This window comes from Drosophila willistoni, chromosome 3R (assembly GCF_018902025.1).
Source record: "Drosophila willistoni isolate 14030-0811.24 chromosome 3R, UCI_dwil_1.1, whole genome shotgun sequence".
NCBI classification, from domain to species: Eukaryota; Metazoa; Arthropoda; class Insecta; order Diptera; family Drosophilidae; genus Drosophila; species Drosophila willistoni.
In genome coordinates this window covers 11,016,599-11,041,170 of record NC_061086.1, presented here as the reverse complement: position 1 = coordinate 11,041,170, position 24,572 = coordinate 11,016,599, and the positions used below count along the sequence as shown (strand labels likewise).

Here is a 24,572-nt window from a genome sequence, read left to right as displayed (position 1 = left end):
ACAATTTAAAACTACTTTTTGGTTAAAATTTTGCTTATTTTAAAATCATATCCGAAAGTAAGATTTTATGCATTACCGCAACGGAGTACTTCTTTGATATTTTGTAAATTGCTATTAAATATAGTAATACGTTAAAAAAAAACGTTTAAAGTACAACATTTTGTTTATGTAAAACTACAAATGTCACTTTGAATAATTTCAGCACCTCCAAATTACTATAGCCTATAGTGTCCCTAACTATAGGATACCTATTGAACTTAAAACACTTTATCATGACCTCAAATATGTAGGTCTGTGTTATAAATTATTTGTAATCATTTCGCTTTTGCGAAATCTGGTCACACTACATGGAAAATATAAGTTTTTTTTTACATTTTTTCATATGTTTGCTTTGCCCACAAAAAGAGATAATTACAGCACTTTCCACGCCAGGATTTATGATAGGTGGATACGTGGATAGGACTAAATGATTGCTCCGGCAGGTAAACACTAAACATGGACACAGAGGTAACGCCACCCAGGGAAAGGGAACGGGAGAGGGAGACACAGGTAAGACTTCCACAACGAAATTTGGATGTGATGACGTCTTCATGGTAAAGAGATTTTTGACTTTATTTGCATTTGAATTGACATTGTAGAAGACCCAGCCGAATCCGATTGAGTCACTTAGCAAAGATGAGATAATCAACAAATACAAAGGATTGCTTAGCATAGCGAAAAAGGCAAAACAGGCGAAGGATGGTAAATAGTTCGTAAATGGAAATGGATTTGTTAATCAGCCTTTGAACCTTTTTTTTGTAGATCTCACTGAGGAAAATCGTCAACTTAAGGAGGCCCTGAGAAGAGCAGCAGAGAAACAAGCCAGTTTACCGGCCATGCAAGAGATGATTCAGGATTTTACGGATAAAAATTTAATCTTAACCGAACAGGTTCAAGGTCTCAAACGCCAGACAAAAAATGATGCCGAACGTCTAAGCCATTTGGAGATTGAAAATGAAAGCTTGAAAAGACAACTAAATCGTTTGACAGAAGAGAATGATGGTCTGCTGGCGGATGTTGAACGAATGGAATTGGCCATGCAACAGGTCAATGCCCTGGGCACTAAGCAACGCAGGAATTTGGAACTGCTCGAAGAGGACATAGCTAAAATCAAAGAAGCGGAAATAGAGAACATCAATTTAAAGCAGGAATTGTCTGTGACCAATCAAGAGCTAAATGAACTTAAAGAGAAATATGAAAAGGTTAAGCAACTAAACTCCGAGCAAAGAAAAAAGTTCAATTCACTAAAGGATCGTTTTATCGAGGTGCACCGTAAGTTAAAGAATTTAAAGGAATGCAAATGTGTCCTGTTAGAGACACAGCACGAGTATGCGGCATCTGTTAGCAAGTGGCAGGCGGAGATTATCAGAGCCTCGCAATTGCTATGTGGAAAGATGCAGGCTCTTCAGGAGGAGAACGAGCAACTGAAAAATGGTTTGACAAGTGCAAAACATAACCAAAACTATGCCAATGAAAATAGAAAGGAAACTACAACGAATAAAGGGGAAAAGGTGGACCAATTGCGTTTGGATCGTTGGCTAGGCGTTTTAAATAGAGCTGAATCCTTGGTTAATAAAGTCAGAGAAGACCATCAGCAACAGCAACATTCACATCCCAACTTAAGTGAAGTCCAGGCAAAACTAAATCGAATGCAGAGTATTCTTCAAACAGTATCTGAGGAACGAAATCAAGAATTGCGACAATATCAAAACTTGGAAAGCACATCAATTGAACTGCGTCATCATCATGAAGATCTATTGGCACGTTATCACTTAAAGGAGCAGGAACACGCCGAACTTCTGGCCGAAATGCGAGAGCTGAATGAGGCTCTCAAGGGTCGGGGAGATATGATCTCTCGCCTGCAAGAGCAGGAATCGCAAACAGCTAAGAGTCACAAGGAACTAGAAGCCAATATTGCCCAGTGTCAGCAATCCCTTCTAGAAAAGTCACAAAAAATTGATCAACTCATATCGAGAATCGATGAGCTAGAACAGGCCAACAATGCGATAGATAACCAGAGTGAAGTTCTCTCCACATCTACCATATCCAGGGCCGAGGAATTGAGTCGTCTACGAGAATTGGACGACGGTTACGAGGATAAGTACAACAAATTGCGTGCCATAGCCGCAAAGTTAAAAAAGAAACTTCAAGAGCAATTGCAAGAGCTTAAGCAAATGGAAGATGTCAAGGAGGAGATAGAAACCATCAAACTAGCCCAAAGTCAGCTGCAACAGGATTTAAATGCCGCCAGGGCTGAGAATCAGAAACTAAAATCTAAAGAGAAGCCAAGCAGAAATTCCAATGTCTTAAATCTGGAAATAGAAGCTGCCGAGAAATCATTAGCTGATGTCAGTGCCAAGCTAAATGCCAAGAATCAAGAATTGGATCTGGCTAAAGAGTCATTGGCCAGCAAGGAGAACTCATTGCAGCAACTACGCAAAGAGATCACCCTTTTGGAAGAGGCCAAGAACGGCGAAGCTTTACATTCGAAACAACTCAAAGAGCAAATTGATCATCTCCAAGAGCAGGTCAAGGATGCAATACATGCCAAGCATTTAGCCATTACTGAAAACAAGGAATTGGACTGTAAACTGGAGCAGATGAAATTAGAAGTAGAGCAACTAAATCTACAGCTTGCCGAAAGTCTTCAAAAGAATGAAGAAAAGTTAAGTAAGAACCAGCAAATGCTCAACACCAAAACAGAGCAAATGGAGCTTCATTTGGAGAAGCTTCAGCAACTGGAATTGGCATTGCGAAAATCAGAGCAGGCACAAGAGGATATCCGACTGGAATACACAGAATATAAGGTCAAAGCCCAAGCGGTATTAAGGAAAAACCAAAACAAGGGCTCGGACAAAGAACAAGAGCTGTACGAAGAGTTGGCCTCGTTAAGGGAGAAAGAGAAGAGTCTACGTGCCAGCAATGAGGGCAAAGCTGACCGACTGGCCCAATTCGAGCTACAAGTGGAGACATTGCAGCAGGACAATGCCAATCTACAAAAACGCAGCAAGGACTTCCTGAAACTAGTAGAGGAACTACGTCAGCAAAACGATATACTCACTATAGAGAACCAAAGTCAATTGAAATTCCAACAGGAGCTAATGCAACAACATAGGCAACAAATGGAAGAATCGGAGGCAGCTCACCGTCTTGAGAAAAAGCAAATTCTTGAATTACACTCAAAGCAGGAGGAGCTTATTAAGCAAGTTACAGCTCCTACACAGGATAGACCGCCGCCATTGAGATCGGCAGAAGGACAGGAATCTTTACCCTCTAGTCTAGAGCAAAGTAAAATCGATTATCTTCTTAACGATCACATGGAAAATTCCAATGCCACTGTCACTGAGAGCTCTTTGGCCCAACTGGCTGCTCAGCGTAAAATATCCACTGCCTCGTCTCGACGATCCCATGATTTTATGCCACTAGACGAGCTTCTCAATACGTCCATTAATCAAATCACTAGCGATACTGTGACCACCATATCAAATTTTGGTCGCAGCGTCAGCATGCAGAATGATGATGAGGATAGCGCCGCAGCGGATTATGCAGCCGCACAATTATTGGCCACCAAGGAGCGCCTTTCCATACAAGAGAGCCGCGTTAGACATTTAACTTCGCTACTGGCAGAAAATGAACAGGATTTGGCCAAACTAACACAAATGAATGACATGCTGAAGGAGGAACTGCGTCGCCAAGAGCGTTCGGAAGAACGTGAACAACATATGCACAATTCGGAATACTTGAAGAACGTCTTTCTCAAGGTAAGCGAAAGTAAAAGTAATCCTCGATTATTTTCACATTAGGATATATCTTGCAGTTCCTCACACTTAACAATACGGATGAAAGGCAACGCTTGATCCCGGTACTTAATACAATTTTACGTCTGAGTCGCAACGAAATTGAAATGCTTAACTGTGTTGCCAAGGGCCAAAGGGGTAAGATCAATTATTTTTTGGTTACCTAATGTCTAAAACAAAAACTTTGTTTTAAACTCTTTCTAATTTAGTTTCAACTGATGGTAACAATCGTAGCTGGACGGGATTCCTAACAGCCTGGAGCGGCGGCGGTGGTGGCAATAACAACAACAACAGTAATTAGCTCTACTTATAATTGTGTATGCGTATTATGTTAACGATTCAAAAAAAACATTTACGGGTCTATTTCATTACTACTATCCATTATTGGCCAATTTCGGGAAATGATTTGTAATTACAATTGTAGATATTACTTATTTTTGTCTACGTCCAAGATTTTAGATGAATCTGCAGTCAATATCCGTTTAGATTTAGATCGATTTTGTTCCTTGGCGCTCAAACTGATTTAAGGTCTATCTTTTAATGACTGATCCTTCTTGTTTTCCAAATTCTTTAGGTGAGATATATAAAACAAAAACAAACAAAAAACTTCACATTGTCCATATCGTAATAGATATTTTTTAAATCGTATTTGCAATTGTGTTTTGTGTTAAATTTGAAATTCTATTACCATATATTTGCATGTATATATATATAGATCAGACTATCAAATGAATGCTAGAGTTGGCTAAAAACTTCGTTTTCCATTAATGTGTAATATATATATATATATATATATATATATATAGGTATATATTATAATCTGTATAAATAGGATCTTGTAATTTACTAAAAAATATTTGTATATTGTAAAATACATAATTTAAACAACTAAATAAAAAGCAAAAATTATTTATAAAATTAACCCAGTAAGTAGTCTACAAATTTATGAATCTTAGGTTATTTTCATTTTCGCCCCCTTCGTTTTTTCGAAATAAAAATCACAATTTATGCATATATCGCAAAAAACCCACACACAGAATAAGGGGGAAAAGTCCACAAAAATCTTGATCTAAATACTAATCAGTTGAATTGATTCCGATTGGAAAGTTGTGTCGTCTATTGCCAAACGCCCGCATAGTTTCCCACCAAGGTGGCAGGTAAAGGCCCGCCAGCGGCAAAAAGTCGCATTCTGGTGCTATCATAGCAATGTGTGTAGATGGCGGGCACATATCTCACTTGTTGGAAGCCATCCATTTCATCTTCAGGATACTGCAAAGGAAAATAGATTAATCTTGATAGGGAAGCGGCATAGAGCAATCTCTACTTACCACAATTCCTTTGCTGCATTTAAGTGCCACCGTGCGTGAGGCATTCACACTACTCTCTAGATATTTACCAGCGCGTATATCATAGAAGAGCAGCATTCCTAAACCTGTGCCCACTGTCAGCAGATTTCCCTCAAATGAAGTGGCCCTTATGCCGCAGCCACTGTAACGGGAGGTAATCTTCTTAATGGTCTGCAGGGTACGTGCATCCAGTAGGATTGTATAGGAGCGACAGCCTACAGCATAGAGACCATCACTATGATAGGCAATGCTAACATTGTCTTGGCAGTTGGGTAGTTTGCGCGACAGCGTCTGTTTAAAGGTCTCGGCGTTGAAGATGTGAATGTACCCGTTTAGCGATAAGGCAGCTATCTCCTTAAATTCTTTATTAAAGCACAACGAACGAATCTAAAAAATAAAACAACATAATATGTAAACATGTTAAAGAAAATATCGTCATAAATTTGTCTTACCCTCTGCGCCGTCCTCACTTCCTTTACACTCAAGGGGTGAATGGTGGCAAAGGTTGGACATGCCTCTTCGCCGCCATCAGGAAACTCCATGTGATCCTCATTGATACGCCACAGAGCCATACGATTGTCCTTAGAACCTGAGACCAGAAATTGATCATCTAACCAACACATGCCCATAATTAGGTCACGATGTCCACTTTCGCCAACGCAAACGGGATCTAGGGTAGGCAATCGATAAACAGCAATATCGGAGGAATTCCTTGCACCAGTGGCTAGAAATGAACGACTCGGAGATAGTTCAATGGCATGGAGTCCACCTTGAACCTCGGGATGATTGGCACGACTATTGGACAGGGTAGGAATGGCATCCACACGACGCATATTTACATCGTAAACAAGAAGTTTGTTACATTTAGTGCCAAACACAACCTGACGATTGCTTAGCCATTTCGAACAGAAGACTTTGTTAATGTAGCCCAAATTAATTTGGGTTTCTCTTAGCATATCATGGGTCAGCACATAACGGCTGGTGTACTCCACATTTACTGTGCGACGCTGCCAAAACAAAGAGAGCAAAGTACAATGGTCATTGTAATGATCTATATAGACTATTGCGATGGACTCACGTCTCTTAGGCCACTCTCCCTGCTTCTTAGATAGTCGCACAGATTGAACGATGTATTTAAGACCTCCTCCTGCTGCTGGGGCGTCTCTTCATCGCTCCCAGAATCTTCGTAGGTCACAAAATCATCGGGCTTGTCCGGCTTTCGTCGTCTCTCTGCTCGCAGAGCTCTTTGTTTGGCTCGTCGCTCCTCCAGACGCGAAGTCACATGACAGGAAGGATAGGTACCTACAATGCTATCGCGTATTGTCTTGACCATGCCATTGAACATGTTTTTGCTGGGTGTGGTATTCCTTTGGTTGCCTCCAACTAAGAAAAATCAAATAATTATTACCCACTCCATTATTCCAAAACAAAAAGATGGTGGTGCTTAAGTCTGGTGTGACCAGTTGCATTTAGAATGTACACTGCAAAAAATAAACTATTATACCTGATATTATACCAGAAAGCAATTGAATAGGTTCGAATTAAAAGCAAACCTTGATATATTTAAGACCAAGCCTATATAACTTTACTTTAATAATCATAATGAAACACATATACACATAAAGAATTAAATAATTTGTTCGCAATTTGACATAAGGAACTAGTTCATTCTTTTGTTGATAAGTTGTCACACCAAATATGGCCACTCTTGCTCTAAAAAAGAGTGACCTTATTCAAAGAGCAAATAAACAAAATAGATATTGTTGTATAAACAAACGGCAAAATGAATTATAACGCAAAGCGCGCTCGGCAAGATTCTATTTCTGTTGGACCATGCGATTTGGTCTCATCGTCACCCATAATGACAACGCCATCGGCTCCAGGAACACCACAGTTGCAAACTCTGGAAGAGATCAAAACGATGCCAATTCATGTACATCGTCAAGTAATACTCTTGCAGAGTGGCAATATAACACCCCAGGCACAAACCCAATCACCACCAGCCCAACAAGTCCAGCCGGTACCCATTCCGGTGGATGACACCACTCCTGTGTCTCTACTCACAGAGATTGCCGATATAATGCGCAGTTTTGGGGACAGTGATCAGCCGCGAACCACTAGCGTCAAACTGGTAGAGCAAATACTTCAGCAGCAGCTGCGCGGCATCTTTAATGAGGCATCGCTGGTGGCCATGCGACGAAAGCAAAATCCCTGTCCATCACAAGCAGATTTTGAGTTCCTTATGCGTAATCATCCAGTTAAGATCGCTCGAATGCGCAAGCATTTAAAGGATATGCGTATCTTAAAGAGATTCCTAAGCATTCGGACGGGTCGACCACAGGATTTTATGGACGACCTTGAACAACAGGAGGAGGATGAGGAATTGGCTATTGATGTTCATGAACTTCACGATGAGGATCGCATGCGTCGGCTCTTTCGTGCCGATCGCATCTCTCAAATCCTAACCGGCCAACAATACCTTGAGTTTAATGAAGCACGAAAGACTTCGTTCTATTGTCGTCATGGCGAGAAGATTAAGAACAAATTCCGGCGATTTCTTGATTTGCCAGCGGATTTGCGTATACCAACGCCCACCATGAACATCCTGGCCTATTTGGCCCATGAAACAATTGCCGCTATTGTAGACTATTCGATATTGTCGCGCCTGAATTCGGACAATCGGACGACTGAGCCATATAGCCGTGTCACCTCCGCCGGGGGCAGTCCAGCCATGATGCACGTTTGTCCAGAAGTCACCCAAGGTCGAGGCATGGAGGTGGTTAAACCCATTAGCGTGCAGGAAATCCATGAAGCTATGCGAAGATTCCGTCAGATGAGCAGCCGAAAAATTGGAAGATACCGTAACTCTTGTGACATTGATTTCCGGCGTAGTTTTTTGGCCATTTAAATTGAATGCAATAAAAATTAATTCAAATCCCTATGCCTTTAGAATCGTTTAAATTAAAATTAAAAGATCAATTAACAGTCGCAGTTAATTTATTGCAAATTAATGAGAAGAATCGTTACTTTTTGATTTATTTAAATTATATTTATTTGAATCACACTTAACATAGCAAAAAACACAAATGACATACTTATCGTTTCATTTATGCATTTCTTTTTAAAGTTTTACAACTGTTTATCAGCTAGCTTGAAAAATGAAGAAAAAGAAAAGAAAAACTCAAGATTTATATGTATGTAGGTATGTATGTGGCAACATTTTTTGCAATTAGGCCGAAAGAAACTGTTTCATCATCATCATCATTATAATTTGTTTTACAACTATATATTTATGTGGCGACGAAAAAATTTAATAATATTAATATTTTTAATATTAGCATATTATGTATATATTTATATAAATTATAGTTCTACAGCTTAAACTGAATTTGGAGTGTTCTTCTTCTTAGTTTTGTTTTTTAAATTTTTGTTTTTTTCGCGATATTTATTCCTCGGTCTTTATATATTTTTATTCGTTTGTTTGTTTGTTTTGTATAAAAGTTCAGTTTAAACCGCAGTTAACTACAGCCGGATGGTGTCCATTTGTTGTTCTTTTTAATGTTGAATAATGCTGTGGCTGATTGAAAAACAAGAAAGAAAAAATAACGCATACATAATAAAAATCTTATGCATTCGGTTGTTGTTGGTAGTTGTAATTAATTATTGTTGGTTTTGTTGTTGTTTTGTTTGATGTTGTCTGGCTGCTGCTGCTGCTGGTGGTTGTTGCTGTTAATGGTAGATGATAACTGCCTACCCCCCCCGCGCTACTGACAACATTGTTTGCGTACATCGGCTGTGACAGTCGGCTTAACATCGATGGGCTCCACATTCGACGGACGAATGACATCACCTTCCGGTGGATCCCGAATTTGTTTCTGCGACACAATACGATAGATCTCTGCAATAGTGAAATAAGATAAATTAGTAACAATTTGTAATAATTTGTTGTAACATTTCTCCACTCACCTGTGAGTATATTTTGGAATGCCGTTTCAACGTTTGTTGAATCTAAAGCTGAGGTTTCTATGAAACTCAAGCCATTACGCTCGGCAAACAATTTCGCCTCATCTGTGGGCACTGCACGCAAATGCCTCAAATCGGACTTATTGCCCACCAACATAATGACAATATTTTGATCGGCATGATCACGCAATTCTCGCAGCCATCGCTCCACATTCTCATATGTCAAATGCTTGGCAATGTCATAGACCAGCAGAGCACCAACAGCACCGCGATAATAGGCAGAGGTAATAGCGCGATAACGCTCCTGTCCGGCCGTATCCCAGATTTGCGCTTTAATTGTTTTGCCATCAACCTGCAGGTGGGGGGTTAAAAGCAAAATAAAGAGGTTTTTAAAAAGGCAATTTGCAGTGTTCTCCCTCTTATATTGTATGAAAATCAATAAACAACAACAAAAGAGTTCATTTAACCTTTAGAGCTTGCATCGTAATTGCTTTAACACTTTCATTGATTTTAAAATTAAAGCGACTAAAACTTATGGTTTATTAAATAATATTAAATATGCGATGGTTCGAAAAATTTATTTTCGGCCTTTTCTTTATTGTTATTAAGCTTTCTTTTACTCACCTCTATGCTGCGCGTTGCGAACTCAACACCAATCGTTGACTTGGACTCCAAATTGAATTCATTGCGCGTAAAACGTGAAAGTAAATTACTTTTACCCACACCAGAGTCTCCGATAAGGACAACTGTAAAAGGGATTAAAAGTAAACACAAAAGACAAATATAAACAATAGAGTACAAATTGAAATGCCTATATACCCCTTAACCACTAACCCTCCTCCTCGGCCACTCTGTTAAAGAAGTTGCATAATTTAAATGGCAGTTCATGTCTTGGTCTTCTAGGGGGTCCAACAGAGAGAGAGAAAGAGAAAGCAGTAACAAAGAGTCAGCTGGCTAGGTCGTGTCCTCTTTGCTTATACACTTGTATGTGTGTATACACATTGTGCATATTATTGACACTGGCTCTGTTTTCATTTCGAACCCCTCAAGGTCAGCAAATACATAAAAAGATTGGCTACTTATTCTACTATGAACTCAGGGTGGGGGAGGAAGAAGATTATTTCGGCCAAAGAAAAATAAATATTTTATGTGGTTTTTTGTGGGTGTGTGTGCTTTCCCTGAGGTAATGAACGAATTTAATAAATGCAAAATGTATTTCAGCGAATAACATTTATTCCGCTAACTCAATATGTACAATAGAATTAATCAAAAGCTGATTGAGAAAATAAAGGACACATTTTTATCAGCAAGCCAAACAGAGAGTAAATGAATAAATTAAATAACCTAATAACCTGTCTGTCTGTGGGTTTCCACGTTTTGACACCTTTTTTTCTCCTCTATTTTGGAATTGTTGGAACTTGTTTATTCCGACAATATTTGCACGTCAAAAAATAGCATAAAAAACTCATCAAACATACTTATTCTGCTTCTCTCTTACTCTGTCTCATTTTTGGGGTACCAACTTATCCAACTTGGTTACAGTTATCAGCATATGACTGATGAACCGCGAGAGCGAGAGAGAGAGTGAAAATAGTAATGAGTCATATTACTACCATGACGAGGCTTAACAACCACGATCTTTAAGAGAAATTCTTCAAAGCCCCAATTACCATTAACGGTACAAAACGGATATAAATAATACATAGAAACTTACAATGAAATGTACTAACTTACTAGATAATAAAAGATTCTTTTGTTGCTTAATTACCTGATTTTAGCTAATTTAAGTGATTAAGAGTTTATCGCATCGAAATACTTTTTGAATGAGTCAGAAGTCGATCATATGGTAGAATTAACAATCATCGCCAATCGGCAAAATATATTTATTGGTGTGACTTATAACAAAAAGAAAAATTTATATTTAAATATATTTCTCTCGCATTAGCTCTTCTTTTCTTCTATTTGAGAAATGTGAGAAGAAGCTCAGCTCAGCTCGTGTCTCAGCTGTTGCGCTGTTGTTCTTTAAATAAAAATTTCTGAAGACGCAATAAAACTACGGACGATGGGAGTGAGAACAAAGATCATAAAAGAAACTGCGTCATGTGGGAAATGGTAACCTACTTTTTGAAATAAATTGTATTTAGACCACTGTGCGACTTGAAACATCCGCTGAGCGTGACTTTTATGTAAAGTTGTTCAACTTTGCATGCGAGAGAAAACACTCTCTTGCCACTGTCTTTATCTCTTTCTCTTGGTGGGATTGCGAAAATTGAATACAAATTATTAAATGCTGTCAATCTAATCAAAGACAAAGATGAAAAGTTTGCGGGGGTGTCTGTCTTGGTTTTTAACCTTATGCACATACATACATACTCTTCCTCACACACACACACACACACAAACAACACACCTATGTACATATGTATATTCCTAAAATACCCAAGTATTTGTGAGCTTTTATCAAGATTATTTATTTCGATTGCAACGTGGCTAGAGTTGCGGGCAACGGGAAACATACAGTTATAGTAGGCATACAGTGTGAGCGAGAGAATAAGTGTCAGGGAGTGGGGGAGCAAAGGGCAGGCAAGTGCAACAACAAAAACATTGCACACACAGACACATGCACAACGTCACTGAGTAAGTATTCAGGGGGCGTAATATATGGACATAAACACACGAACACTCAAAAAAATTGCTTTATTCCTTTATTTTGCCCATATTTTTTCATTCTCCTGTTATGCTGTCAATTAATTTCAATTAGTGACTGCGTCATTTTACCCCCGCTGCTCAAGTTTCCCTTTGCCATAGCCCATCATACACACACATACACACACACTATAAATTCAGCCGGTGCTTAGTTACCTTTAAACAGATAATCGTATTCGTCTTCTCTTGCACCCATTTTGTATTAGTTTTTATAAATTCACTTCTGGATCCTTGTTCCTGATGAGTTATGTGTGATGTAAAATCCAATAATCCTTGTTTCTTTATGCGTTTCACACACTTTTCTTACACTTTTTTTTGTGAATTGTAGTTGTATTTGTGTTTGCAAAGAAAGAGAAAAATTTGAAATCAATTTTTTTTGTATTTAAGTTGCAGTATTTAGTCCAAAATTTCTGTCCAATAAAGAGGCTCCTCTCAGGCCTCAATTAATTAATAAATTGCTTTGTTTTAAATATCGTTAATTGCATTTATTTACGATTTTCTGCACCACACTCACTTAGACTTAGTCACAGTCACTCCTCTTTTTCTTCTTACCAGGGTTGCCAGCCCAACTATTTTGAATTTAATACGGTCCCACTGGATTTCGATTAATCGGTATACTCGATAACAATTTTACCAGGGCAACGTATTGAAATACGAATTTTAATATCAGTTCGAGGCATTTTAAATATGTTGTTTCTCAATTATTTTTTTAATTAATGAGATAACTATAATTAATACCTTGTCCTCGATAATAGGGCCAACTTATTAAATACGTTTTGTATGTCATTTTGTTGTTAATAAAAAAGTTTTTTCCTTCAAATTTCCGACTAACTAAGATTACTCTAAGTAAGATAATTTTTCAAACTTAAGACATGTTTTGAAATCATGTCCAAACCCAGGTAATTTATCCTACTTTTTATCATCAAGGTAATAAACAGCTTAATTACCAAGTTTCTTTCCATTATAAACATCTAACTAGTTTTATAAAAGACGTTTTATTACAAAAAACATATAAAAATGAAAACAATACATCAAGTAAATGTGCAATTAATACTTAGCATTGGTCTTAAACTTATAATATTGCGTTCAAATAATTACTTTCAACTTAAATACGTAGACGTTGCAAGGCCACACCTGGATATATAAGTAATAATCCGCCGGTAATATAAGTTATCTTTGAGCCGACACACCAAAAGGCTATGGAACCTACGACGGGTCCCAGAGCTCTTGCCAAGGCGCCCAAGGATCGGAATATTCCTAATACTGAACCTTTTTGATCATCGTTGCCATATTTAGAAACCAAAGTGGTCAAACAAGATACTGCAAAGGCTGTGGAAATGGCAAATAAAATCATTCCAGCATAGAGCATGCCACTGCCCTCCGCTAGACCGACCAATACAAAGGCGGGAACAATTAGATATAGACTATAAATGGCATAACTTTTAGTTTTTGTCGCAGGCAATCGACGAACGACAGATCCTTGAAGTATGGTCATAATAATACCTGAAATTCAATTCATTATGCATTAAGGGTTTAGTTTTCAGTGTGCTGTGTTTAAAATTAAATTCTAACCTGTTGTTAAGAACATTTTTGCTTGATCCATAGATGTATAACCAAATTTATGATACATTAAAAATGTCACAGTAAATTCCAATCCCGAATATAGGAATAAGTACAAAAAGTATATCAGACCCAAGGAGCGCAGAGCTTCAATGTCCTTTTTCGCCACATTTTTAATGGCAGAGAATCTACGAAAAAGTTAAATTACACATTGTTATAGAAGATTATACAATAGGTTGGGGAAATCCACTTAAGCTTTGACTAGTTACTATATGGGGCAAACCTTCAATCCAATTTGCCTATTTTTAATCAAAACCCATGTCTAGTGATAAGAACAAAAATACATTTTGTACGACGTTGAATATTGAATACTCTTATAATTAACTAAATTTGTAATATGCACAATGTATGTATGTACATTGTATGGGGAATTTAAGTAACTAGTCAAGCGAGTTTTCTGGATTAATTAAAAATTAGTCACGAGATTGTGATAATTAAAATCAAACCTGAATATGGAAGAGACATTAAGCAATTGCGATGCATAGGATAGGGAAGATGATATCTGTTTCATGCGTTTCTCCTACAAATGGGAAGGAAAATATGTAAAGATTTGTGGAAACCATTTTTAAATATTCATTTATTCTTACCTTAGGCAAAGTTTCCTTTAAGCAAAATACTAGTACTAGCAAATCTCCCAAAGCCAGTGCCAAGGCTAAGAGTGAAGGGAGAACAAACCATGATCCACCCGAGCTTGATTTGTTTGAGTAAATGGCAAACATGGCTCCGATCATAGGGCCCACAATGAATCCCAGTGAGAAAGCTATACCAACTAAAGCCATGCCGCGTCCTCTGGTCTTTTCACTGGACACATCTGTGATAACGGACATGCAAAGGGATATGTTACCCTTGCTAATGCCACCCACAAAACGGGCCAAAACAAAAAGAGCAAAATTGCTGGACAAGGCCCAAATCAGATATGAAGCAGCAATTCCAGACTGTAATCAAAAATTATCGTGGTTACTGGCTACAATAGAACATTAACATTCCACTTACCGCACACACCAGCAGCACCGGCTTCCGGCCATAGTAATCTGAGAGGCCTCCCACAATGGGACTGGCGAGAAATTGCAAAAAACTAAACATAGATCCAAGAAAACCGCCAAATAGCACCGATATATAACGTTCTGGTGCTCCAACTAGTTGCTGGAACCAACGTACTCGATCTGTGAGTACGGCATACAAACCGGAACTGTCATGCAGTCGATAATATTCCAAAAGTGAAGGTAACAATGGAAGGATTATTGTAAAAGCCAACAAATCAAACAGCAGGGATAAGAATATAATGTAGACCATAGAGTCACATTTCTCTTTTGTATTTGTCGTTGATGGTTCCTTCCCATCATTGTTGTTGTTGTTGTGGCCACTACTGTTTGTTGTTAGGGACTCTGTTTCCTCCTTCGCCTCCAACTCTGATTTTGTTGTGTTGTGGCGACTCCGTATGTTGGCCATAATTTGGGTTGATTTGATTAAACTGCGTGCGTGTACAAAGCGTTGCTATTAAATCCACATATCTAAAATCACTGTCACTTGCTGGGCAACAAAAATCTCTTTTACTTGGTCAAACCGCAAACAAGCAACTGCCGCGCCAGAAGTGAAAGTTGAATTATGCCTGTATGACACATGAAATTTCAATTGCGGTGCCAGTTAAAATAATTTAAATGGCTTAAATTATTAAAAGTTATTCTTTTTAATAGAGATTTTGTTATAAATTTTAAGGTCAATTTTTGAAAAAAGATTTAAAGTGCAGAACAGGGTAAGTAATTTTCGCAACACCCTGTATGCATGAAATGCAACAAGTTTAAATGTATCGTTCTCATTGTTATCGATATTTATGCAATCGATAGATTAATCATTACTAATGCGGAACAAAGTGGAAAGGAAACACAAAACAAATTGGATTCTTTTTCGGTGTTATTAACAATTATAAATAAAAAAAACAGCAACAAAAGAAGAAACTGCGGACTTTAACCATGTCGAAGGTGACAGTACAGGATATAGAAGCCGTAGATGACTACTGGGGACCAACTTTTCGCTCAATACTTGAAGGTGAGATTTATTAGAAGGGTTTCTTTTGTTTACGCCCCTAAACATTGCAATCCTTTAAAGGCAACAACACTAAGATCATTGGAGAGCAATTGGAACAGCGTATTCGCAGTCATGACAAGGAAATCGAACGCATCTGTAATCTATATTATCAGGGATTTATAGATTCCATCCAAGAGTTATTGCAGGTGCGGACACAGGCCAAGCAATTGCACGATGAGGTCCACTCCCTGGACTCCTCGTTAAGGCAGATGAGTTTAACTGTCATACAGCAGGGCAACGATTTGGTTAGAGCACGTCAAATTGAATCGAACTTGGCTAAAGCAATTGAGGCTTTAAAATCGTGTTTACCCGCTCTCGAGTGTTACATGAAATTCACTCAACAGGCCAAGAATAAGCATTACTATCAAGCCCTGCGTACATTGGAAACTTTAGAGGCAGAGCATCTGTCACGTCTGAAGCAACACAATTATCGGTTTGCCACTCAAATGCAGATACAAATACCCATTATTAAGGAGAACATACGGCGATCGGCTGCATCAGATTTCCGGGAGTTCCTCGAGAATATCAGGAAATTCTCGCCACGCATTGGCGAAGTGGCTATTACCCATACAAAGCAAATGCAGAAGCGGGATATAAATGCCATTATCCAGGAATATGTACAACAGAAAGCAGGTGGTGGCGGTGGTGATGAAGATGGCGGTAATGTTAGTGCTCAGGATTTATTGGATTTCTCGCCCATCTATCGTTGTCTGCATATATACATGGTTTTGGGTCAAAGGGAATACTTTGAAAAGGACTATCGACAACAGCGGCGAGATCAAGCGAAATTGGTATTGCAGCCACCACCAAATATGCATGATAATCTGGAAGCATATAAGATCTATATATGTGCCATTGTGGGTTTCTTTGTGGTGGAGGATCATGTTAAGAATACTGCCGGAGATGTGGTCAATAATAGCTATCTTGAAGATCTCTGGTCTACATCGTTAACAAAGTTTGTCAATGAAATTAGCATGAGTTCTTCCTCCTGCACGGATCCCAATATCTTGTTGAGAATTAAAAATCTCATAATGTTGTCTATAAATACATTTAAATGCTATGGCTATACTGTCAATATACTCTGGGAGTTACTCCACAATATGAGGGATCATTACAATGAAGTGAGTGTTCAGAATATCGTATTTACATATATATAACAATATAATATCATCATATCTCCTTCAACAGGTTCTTCTACAACGTTGGGTTCATGTGTTTCGCGACATTCTGGACAAAGAACAATTTCTGCCCATGATTGTGGAAAATGCTGAGGAATATGAAAGTATTATTGAACGTTTCCCCTTTCACTCTGAGCAGTTGGAAACGGCTCCATTTCCCAAAAAATTCCCATTTTCACGGATGGTGCCAGAGGTTTATCACCAAGCCAAGGAGTTTATGTATGCCTGTATGAAGTTCGCCGAAGAGCTTACACTATCACCGAATGAAGTAGCTGCTATGGTTCGTAAGGCAGCCAATCTCTTGCTTACACGCAGCTTCAGCGGCTGCCTTTCAGTCGTATTCCGTCAGCCAAGCATCACGCTACCGCAGCTTATTCAAATCATTATTGATACCCAGTATCTGGATAAGGCAGGACCCTTTCTGGATGAGTTTGTCTGTCATATGACGAATACAGAGCGGAATGTGTCGCAAACTCCGTCAGCAACAATGTTTCATGTGGCACGCCAAGATGCCGAAAAGCAAGTTGGTGTACGCATCTGTTCCAAGATAGATGAGTTCTTTGAATTGAGTGCCTACGATTGGTTACTAGTAGAACCGCCGGGCATAGCATCTGCCTTTATCACCGACATGATTTCATATCTGAAGAGCACATTTGATAACTTCTCGTTTAAGTTGCCACACATTGCCCAAGCGGCATGTCGTCGGACTTGTGAACATATTGCCGATAAAGTTTATTCCATTATGTTTGATGAAGATGTTAAGCAAATTTCAACTGGTGCTCTAACTCAAATCAATTTGGATCTAATGCAATGTGAATTTTTTGCTGCCTCCGAACCTGTGCCAGGACTAAAAGAGGGTGAATTGAGTAAATATTTTCTACGAAATCGACAACTACTTGACTTACTTATCCTGGAGGAGTGGAGCACTTATTTCCATGACTATGGAAAGCAAGAGAATCGCTATCAACTGGTGCAACCGCAAACAATTATTGTGATATTGGAAAAAATAAGGGAGGCGGATAAAAAGCCAATATTTTCTCTCGTCCGTAAAAATGATAAGAAAAAACTATTGGAAACTGTGCTAAAGCAATTAAAACATATAGCCGAAAGACAAAATTGAAAGAATTTAATAGTCTTACGGAGTGGCACATACGAGAATACATATGGAAGACAAATTCCCTTTATCTAGCTATCGTTGAGAATTTTGGTTTGAGACAGATTAATAACAATATTCGCCTAGATCTACTATATGATTATATTGATTGATTAATCAATATAGACTGTATTCCAAGTCTCACATACACCAATTTCTGATGTTGATTTAATATATAGACTTAAAGTATAATCTAGGCCAATTGAATTTGTGCGCTTTCAATGATTTTAACTCGAATTTGTTTTTATAAAAGACAAATTTGCTTGTAATTTGATTTGTAAAATTTATATTTTGGAATTTGGATTTTATGTACATACAAATTAAAAAGAACAAAAAGGGGGGAAAAAAGAACACAAAGCAAATAAAAATCGCAACTAAGTTTTCGTGCAAAGCGCAAACGAAAGAGGAAAAACTGCTAATAACAAATTGTATATTATGATTATTATTAAATGTATATGCATGTATCAGTATGTCTGTATGTGTAGGTAATATTATTATTATTATTAAATATTCCACGAGAAAATTGTGTATGCAGTAAAACTAATTTCTATTATTTTACGTATATGAATTGCTGCTGCTTCTGCTGTTTTTGTAGCTTTTGCTTTTGTCAACTCAATTTCGTCTCCAGATGTTTGGGCGCATCGGCATATGTGAACTTTAAGCGAAATGCTTCAGCGAGCAGCACGTTAATTTGTCTATCGGACCAGTTATGGGTTGGCAGATTTTGTAGCAGCAACATGAGACCCTGGAGGCAACAATTGCATAATGTGTTAATAAATGTGGGAGAAATGGTTTTCAAGAAAAGCTTTTTTTCATTTTCCGCTTACTTGGAAATCATTTTGTTGCATTAGCTGCTCCTTCCAGTGCAGCAGAAATGCAGCACAAACATACAAATGAAACAAAGCAAAGCCATCCGACTCGGCCAGATATGTGTCCCACAAACGTATCGTACAATGCAAGGGCAGTTCGCGTGTCAGTAAATTGTTCATCCACCGGAATGAGAATTGCAAATAGTCAACTCCATGTGACTGTAGATGACGATGCAGATTTACTGCAAGAAAAAACCACAACATTTTGCAATTATAGAGAGGGAAAAAGATATTCCCTGAGTCTACCTACCGTCTATGCGTTGTATAAGATCCTTGAGTTGGTTCACCTTTTCCTGTATGCCCAATTGGGCAAATATATAATTATCCTGAATGCAGTCAAGAAACTTGGAGAGACACCAAAACGAATCAGCTTCGATAATGTTGCGTGTTTCTTCCGGCAATGTGGCCATATCGTATTTCTCTAAATCTGTATCAGGTGACAGAGCTTCTTGAAGGAATACAATAAAAAATGGTGTAACCAAATCGTTAATGCCCTGTACATAGCCCGAGGCTGGATGTCTGATGGCCCAAATGAAAAGAACACGTTCGAACATCTCCTGTACGAGCTGTTGCTGGAAGAGTGGAATTTGTGGATTCATGCGTGGTACATCGATATGTATCTGACGATAGGTATCTTGCTGTGTCTCGTCCTGACTATCAACCCTAAAATAGTTGTGTCTCAGATCTTGATAGCCTTGACGTTTGCTCTCCAACACAGCATTTCGTCGTTCCCCACAGGGCGGTAGATATTTGGATAACAAACGCCAACAGACGGCTCGCATCTAAGTGGAAAAGAATAGAAAAGTAGGTGTGGTGGGTGGGTGTGAATTGAATGATTGCATTATAGTTACCTTACGCGGAACACCCGACCAACTGAGCTTCTTTAAGGCTACCAAATCCAATTGTGGGGAATTCAGTAGCAGTTGAAATTTTTCGATTTTGGTCTCATATTCGCTATCTTGGCAGTTGGAACTTATCTTCTGCAGCTGCGGCCGTCCCGGATAGTTTCTCAGACGAAGTCTAATGATATAAATATTACAAAAGTTTTAGGGAATACAATTATAGACACTCACAAGAGCATGAAAGACTAGAAATGAGTAATGTTGTTTAATGAATAAATAAAATTATAATTCAGCAGGCGTATTTAACTTTTTCGCTCTGTTGCTACAAATGCACTTAGTGTTTGCACAATTGTGGAACCTGCCCCCGTTTTTTGTTGCTTTTATTTTTTTCATTAATTTCTTGTTCACCTGTTTTCATTGTTATCTGGCAGCGATCGACGGCGTTCTTCCTTATTGTTGTCTTCCGTCGATTGTTGTCGAATACTTGGCGCCAGGTCAGCTGAGCTTTTACCATTTCCATCAGGATTGTTTGTGACGTGGTTTGGATTGCTACGAGAATGCGTTTCGATGACATTGAGGGCAACTGTTTGTGACACTTGACGTGAAATTCGAGTAGCTTCGGCTGCGTGTTTATATAAATTAAATGAAATATTTAAAATATGTAACTTTGTAATCATTGCCTTACCCCCACCACCAGCACCATTACCGCCGGCCGCCGCCTCCTCTGTGCTGCGTCCTATGATGCAGAATTCATCATCGCCCGTATCCCATGCATCGCTCACCGACTGTTGGTAGTCACGAAATGTCGAGACCATAGCGCCACCGCTGCCCCGGACAACCGCCCCGCCCGGCCCAACTGTAGCCGAGACTTTGTCTAGATTTGGATTGTGTTTGGGACTTTGCGATATAAATCCGGGCACAATTCTTCCGCTATTCTTCCAAAATGTTGAATTTCCTCCCGCTCCAATGGTCCGTGTGCCTGTCAATATTTCGGTGGCTGTTGTTGCTGATGCTGCTGTTTGTTGTTTTATTGGATCCTGTTCTACATTATTATCCATTATATTATTCCCCGATTAGGTCAGTCGCGTCATTATAATCTCTGGAATATGGCCACACTAATACTGGTGTGTGACCAGCCGCCGGTGTACACCGGTCACCCTATTCTTACAATGTGACCCTCACAATCACAACAAGTGTTTTTTTTTCTGCCCGTGATAAGAAAGCGAATTTCATTGTTAATAAATAATATTGCGCGCTCTGCAAAATATGCAGTTGTGGAGAATACGAAATCTATTGAATTTAAAATCGCAAACAATTTCAACATAATGCAAAAACAAGAGGAGATCCTGACACGGCTCAAGAAAATATTTGAGATATTTTTGCACGATAATTTTACAACAACTAATAATGTTTACTTTGAGAAGCTTATAACGCACTTACAGGCCGAGGGTAAGTTGTTTTTGCAGAGATTGTAGGGGGGATCAAATAAATTAATTTATTTACCTGTTCAGATAATGCATTCGTGATGCATGCCCCTTTTGTTATCGAATGGGTGGATAGATGCATAACTCTCGTGACCGAGGATATTAACAAAGTGCATCCAAAGGTAATATCCTTTATGCTTAATCTAGCTAGCTTTCTAGCGTCGAATGAATGGATGTTAATAAAACTTCGTGAACTGGATATTATGCACAGGTGAGAAAGATTAAACGATAAGTGGAATGAGTAAATCTTAATCAATTTCTTATTCTCTGTAGAGTTGTGGCATTCCTGCAATCAAATGAAAGACATCACTTTAATCCGTCCATTAAACTGGGTGGCACTAGAGTGATGAAAGCCGTCTCCAATTACAGCATGGGTTTGGCATTTCTACGCATGCAACGTGCTTGGACTTTGCTCATCCAATATTCAAACAATGATCACACTCTGTATGTGGTACGTGAGGCACGCAAACTGCTCTACGAGATGTTGTATAAATTTTGCGATAAATTCCATGATCAAGCTGTCACCCTGGAGATTCTAAGTGAAATAATGAAACCGATTCACGACAATCTATATGAGAGTACAGATAATATGGAACGCATACATATCAGTGTCGATGATCACGATATATTGCATAAAATCTCATCAACATTAGACTTACTTACCTATATCCTGCAACAAAGTCTTGTCCTTGAGCATAGAACAAAGTTAATTGCGCTGCTCAAGGAGCATCATAATTTAGATTTTACCCTGTGGAAATTGTCTGATATGACACATAATACGTATTTTATGGAAAAGATTCTTACCTCCTTGAGTAGTTATTATTTTGCATCTTTGGTGCATGAGAAACTCCTAAATCCAGATGCAACAGAGCCAGTGGAACAATTCACTGAATTCGGTTCATCATTGTTCAATGTCATGAAATTCTGTATTAATCGCGTGGATGGTTTGAATTTTGTGAAAATGGCTGAGATCAATCATTTGCTCTGGAAGAAATTAGGAACTAGGGCGCCCAAAGAAGTGATGATTGAAAACGAGCGAGTGGCCATTGAGAATCAATTGATATGCTTCCATATGTTGCCGCTGCTCTTCTCGATGAAATATGCAAGGATTTTGGGTGAAGAATCGAAAGCAGATCTGTTTGATACCTACATTATGAAACTGTTGGAAATGTCTTGCGAACAGACTTTACGAGTGTGCTACAACATGCGGGATGCCTTCTTCACGCCAGATGGAGCATTGAATAGCCATATTTCGCCAGATTTGGCCAACAAGTGTATACATAGTATACTATCACTGAAGCATGTCCTCGATCGAGAGCAGGCGGTAACAGTGTGTCAAAGTTTACTTTATGTATTACGCGAAGTTGTTGCATTAACATCGACAAATCGCATGGAATCCGATGATTGTCACAGCGTGAGCAGTACAAGCAGCTCATACTTGGATATGTATCCGCGAGGCACTGAACTTGTTATCTCGGATCCCAAAGTTTTGCATTCCGTAATGGTAGGACTACGCACACTTATCGAGCACTTTAAGATTACGTGGAAGGAGTCGGTAGAGACCATTGGCTTGGTCAATTGTCTGGCCTTTGTGTTGGAAAATACTAATATGGATGCCCGGTGTACGGTTCAAGCCCTCAAATTGGTTCAGTTGGCTGTGGAGCATTTTCTGTCGCCAAATATGGCTTTACTGGTGGATAATCTTCAAGGCTCCGCATTGGTTTGCTTGGGACCCATTATAGTGAAGCGAATGCACGACACTACTTGGGAAGTGCGTGATACTACCTTGGAACTGACCACATCAATAGCTAGTATATCGCGGAGCAGTAAGTTTAATCACACTCTGCAAGCAATTAATTTTGTATTATCAAAAAACATTTCCAGAATTTCCTGCTTTTCAACAATTTCTCATTGATGCTAAGATACCCCCAATTGTATATGAGATGGCAAAGAATGATTCAGAGTCTTATGTACGGGCTTCAGCTTTTAAGTGCCTTGCCAAAATGGTGTCTATCAATGCATTGTGGGAGCACGGTCTTAGTCAAATGGATATGGTGGTAAGCTTGTAGTATTCTTTTATATACCATGGGTATGATTGAAATATCAATTTTTACTATCTTTAGGACCATCTATTATATGTTTTGTATCGAGAGAACGACGACATTGTTCGTACCGAAGCCATTGTTACCCTGACTATGATCTATGAGCATCGCAAAATTCCGCCTAAATACAAAAACACATTGTTCTCCACTCTTAACTACTGTGTGGTCGGCGACCACCATTGGGAGGTTAAGATAAATGCATTGCGCTTCTGGAAAATGGAGTTTCAGCGACAATTTGAAAATCAAGGAATGATTGATGGTGTTTTTCCAACTGTTACATTCTCAAAGGAGCACAAAAAGATTGTCACTCTCACTGAGAAAGAAGTTCGCCTGCGCATAGCAAAGATTTTCACTGAAGTTCAACAATATGGTTATTGGGGCATTGTCCTTAAATGTCTCAGAGAAGAATATGCCATGGAGGTCTTAAATGTTGTAGTAGCAGGTCAAAAAACATTTAATCAAAAGATGAAAAAATACGAGGGTCTATTGAATGAACTTGCTCTAAGATCCCCACAGCCGCAGCCTTCAAATGATGTGGATACCTCATTTAGCTTTAACAACGAAACGTCGTCAAGTAGCCAAGAAGATTCATCCATATATAACACGCCGACCCCCATAAATACTGATCAAGCGGATGAGGTTATTGAAACCATTCTCAATTCGCGCGATGTTCAACTTCTTGAGAAAGCTTTCGAAACTCAAATGCATATAAATGATAGCGAGACTCCTGTTGAAAAGCGCCACATCGATGAATTTTACTACAAGCAATTTGCTATTCCTACTAGCGAATGGCTGACGGAAGTCAAGAAAATTGATTTGGAGCAACTGCTTAAGACCCAGGCGGAATGGGCCGAGTGCAAGGAGAATTTTGTGTCACTGCTAGATGATATTTTAATAGCAATCAAGCGTGATGATGAGAACCTGATTTCAGATTGTTATTGAATTTAATTATTTGTTATTCCACAAACAACAATAGTCCTTGAAATTTAAATTCATTCCGATGCGATGTAGTGTTCGATTTCGGATTTCATATGCAGAAGCTGCCTAGAATTGTAAGAGCAAAATGAGTCAATGAAAAATAGAAACTATTTTTGATAATTAATTATAAATGAAAATTTAAAATGTATTCCCGACTAATTCTGAATTGGGAACGTTCTTGAACTGAAACAAAGAAAACAATTAAAATTAATAACGTTAAGGGGGAAATTCTAATTAGTAACTAAATTTGTCCGTTAAAAATTGGCTTTTGAATTTTTCAGCCATTTTTCAAACACAAATTTTTGGGAGAAAAAAATCTAGAAAATACCAGAGCACCACAAAATACCAGAAAATAAAACAAACGTTTCCTGGAAACATTTCCAACACTTAAATATGGCTTGGCGAACATA

At 38.6% G+C, this 24,572-nt stretch overlaps 8 protein-coding genes across 8 annotated transcripts; 4 read left to right on the top strand and 4 right to left on the bottom strand.

Annotated features, from left to right (window-relative positions):
- Positions 1-338: 338 nt before the first annotated feature.
- LOC6651156 (GRIP and coiled-coil domain-containing protein 2) lies at positions 339-4,207 on the top strand. Its single transcript, XM_002073534.4, has 5 exons — positions 339-549; positions 639-741; positions 802-3,800; positions 3,857-3,974; positions 4,046-4,207. Exons 1-5 carry the CDS (start codon positions 496-498, stop codon positions 4,135-4,137), a joined length of 3,366 nt encoding a protein of 1,121 aa, XP_002073570.1. The 5' UTR covers positions 339-495; the 3' UTR covers positions 4,138-4,207.
- A 386-nt stretch (positions 4,208-4,593) lies between these two features.
- On the bottom strand, positions 4,594-6,634 carry LOC6651155 (DDB1- and CUL4-associated factor 12 homolog). The gene is made up of 4 exons (XM_002073533.4): positions 6,261-6,634; positions 5,635-6,189; positions 5,165-5,569; positions 4,594-5,105 (listed from the first exon to the last, which is right to left on the bottom strand). The coding sequence occupies exons 1-4, from the start codon at positions 6,525-6,527 to the stop codon at positions 4,953-4,955; spliced, it is 1,380 nt and encodes a 459-aa protein (XP_002073569.1). The 5' UTR covers positions 6,528-6,634; the 3' UTR covers positions 4,594-4,952.
- Positions 6,635-6,908: 274 nt separating this feature from the next.
- On the top strand, positions 6,909-8,123 carry LOC6651185 (transcription initiation protein SPT3 homolog). The gene has a single exon (XM_002073532.4). It carries the CDS (start codon positions 6,966-6,968, stop codon positions 8,088-8,090), a length of 1,125 nt encoding a protein of 374 aa, XP_002073568.1. The 5' UTR covers positions 6,909-6,965; the 3' UTR covers positions 8,091-8,123.
- Positions 8,124-8,369: 246 nt separating this feature from the next.
- On the bottom strand, positions 8,370-12,427 carry LOC6651184 (ras-related protein Rab-11A). Its single transcript, XM_023180552.2, has 5 exons — positions 12,366-12,427; positions 12,008-12,159; positions 9,770-9,891; positions 9,149-9,497; positions 8,370-9,080 (listed from the first exon to the last, which is right to left on the bottom strand). The coding sequence occupies exons 2-5, from the start codon at positions 12,045-12,047 to the stop codon at positions 8,947-8,949; spliced, it is 645 nt and encodes a 214-aa protein (XP_023036320.1). The 5' UTR covers positions 12,048-12,159; positions 12,366-12,427; the 3' UTR covers positions 8,370-8,946.
- Positions 12,428-12,827: 400 nt separating this feature from the next.
- Positions 12,828-15,076, bottom strand: LOC6651183 (major facilitator superfamily domain-containing protein 10). Its single transcript, XM_002073530.4, has 5 exons — positions 14,465-15,076; positions 14,059-14,406; positions 13,918-13,991; positions 13,424-13,599; positions 12,828-13,354 (listed from the first exon to the last, which is right to left on the bottom strand). Exons 1-5 carry the CDS (start codon positions 14,918-14,920, stop codon positions 12,957-12,959), a joined length of 1,452 nt encoding a protein of 483 aa, XP_002073566.1. The 5' UTR covers positions 14,921-15,076; the 3' UTR covers positions 12,828-12,956.
- A 250-nt stretch (positions 15,077-15,326) lies between these two features.
- LOC6651182 (exocyst complex component 6) lies at positions 15,327-18,427 on the top strand. Its single transcript, XM_002073529.4, has 3 exons — positions 15,327-15,517; positions 15,578-16,677; positions 16,745-18,427. Exons 1-3 carry the CDS (start codon positions 15,442-15,444, stop codon positions 17,852-17,854), a joined length of 2,286 nt encoding a protein of 761 aa, XP_002073565.1. The 5' UTR covers positions 15,327-15,441; the 3' UTR covers positions 17,855-18,427.
- On the bottom strand, positions 18,301-20,711 carry LOC6651181 (TBC1 domain family member 22B). Its single transcript, XM_002073528.4, has 6 exons — positions 20,284-20,711; positions 20,007-20,220; positions 19,608-19,776; positions 19,007-19,538; positions 18,715-18,938; positions 18,301-18,632 (listed from the first exon to the last, which is right to left on the bottom strand). The coding sequence occupies exons 1-6, from the start codon at positions 20,654-20,656 to the stop codon at positions 18,495-18,497; spliced, it is 1,650 nt and encodes a 549-aa protein (XP_002073564.2). The 5' UTR covers positions 20,657-20,711; the 3' UTR covers positions 18,301-18,494.
- Positions 20,712-20,753: 42 nt separating this feature from the next.
- On the top strand, positions 20,754-24,286 carry LOC6651180. Its single transcript, XM_002073527.3, has 5 exons — positions 20,754-21,047; positions 21,110-21,293; positions 21,356-22,908; positions 22,967-23,139; positions 23,206-24,286. Exons 1-5 carry the CDS (start codon positions 20,924-20,926, stop codon positions 24,124-24,126), a joined length of 2,955 nt encoding a protein of 984 aa, XP_002073563.1. The 5' UTR covers positions 20,754-20,923; the 3' UTR covers positions 24,127-24,286.
- Positions 24,287-24,572: the final 286 nt, after the last annotated feature.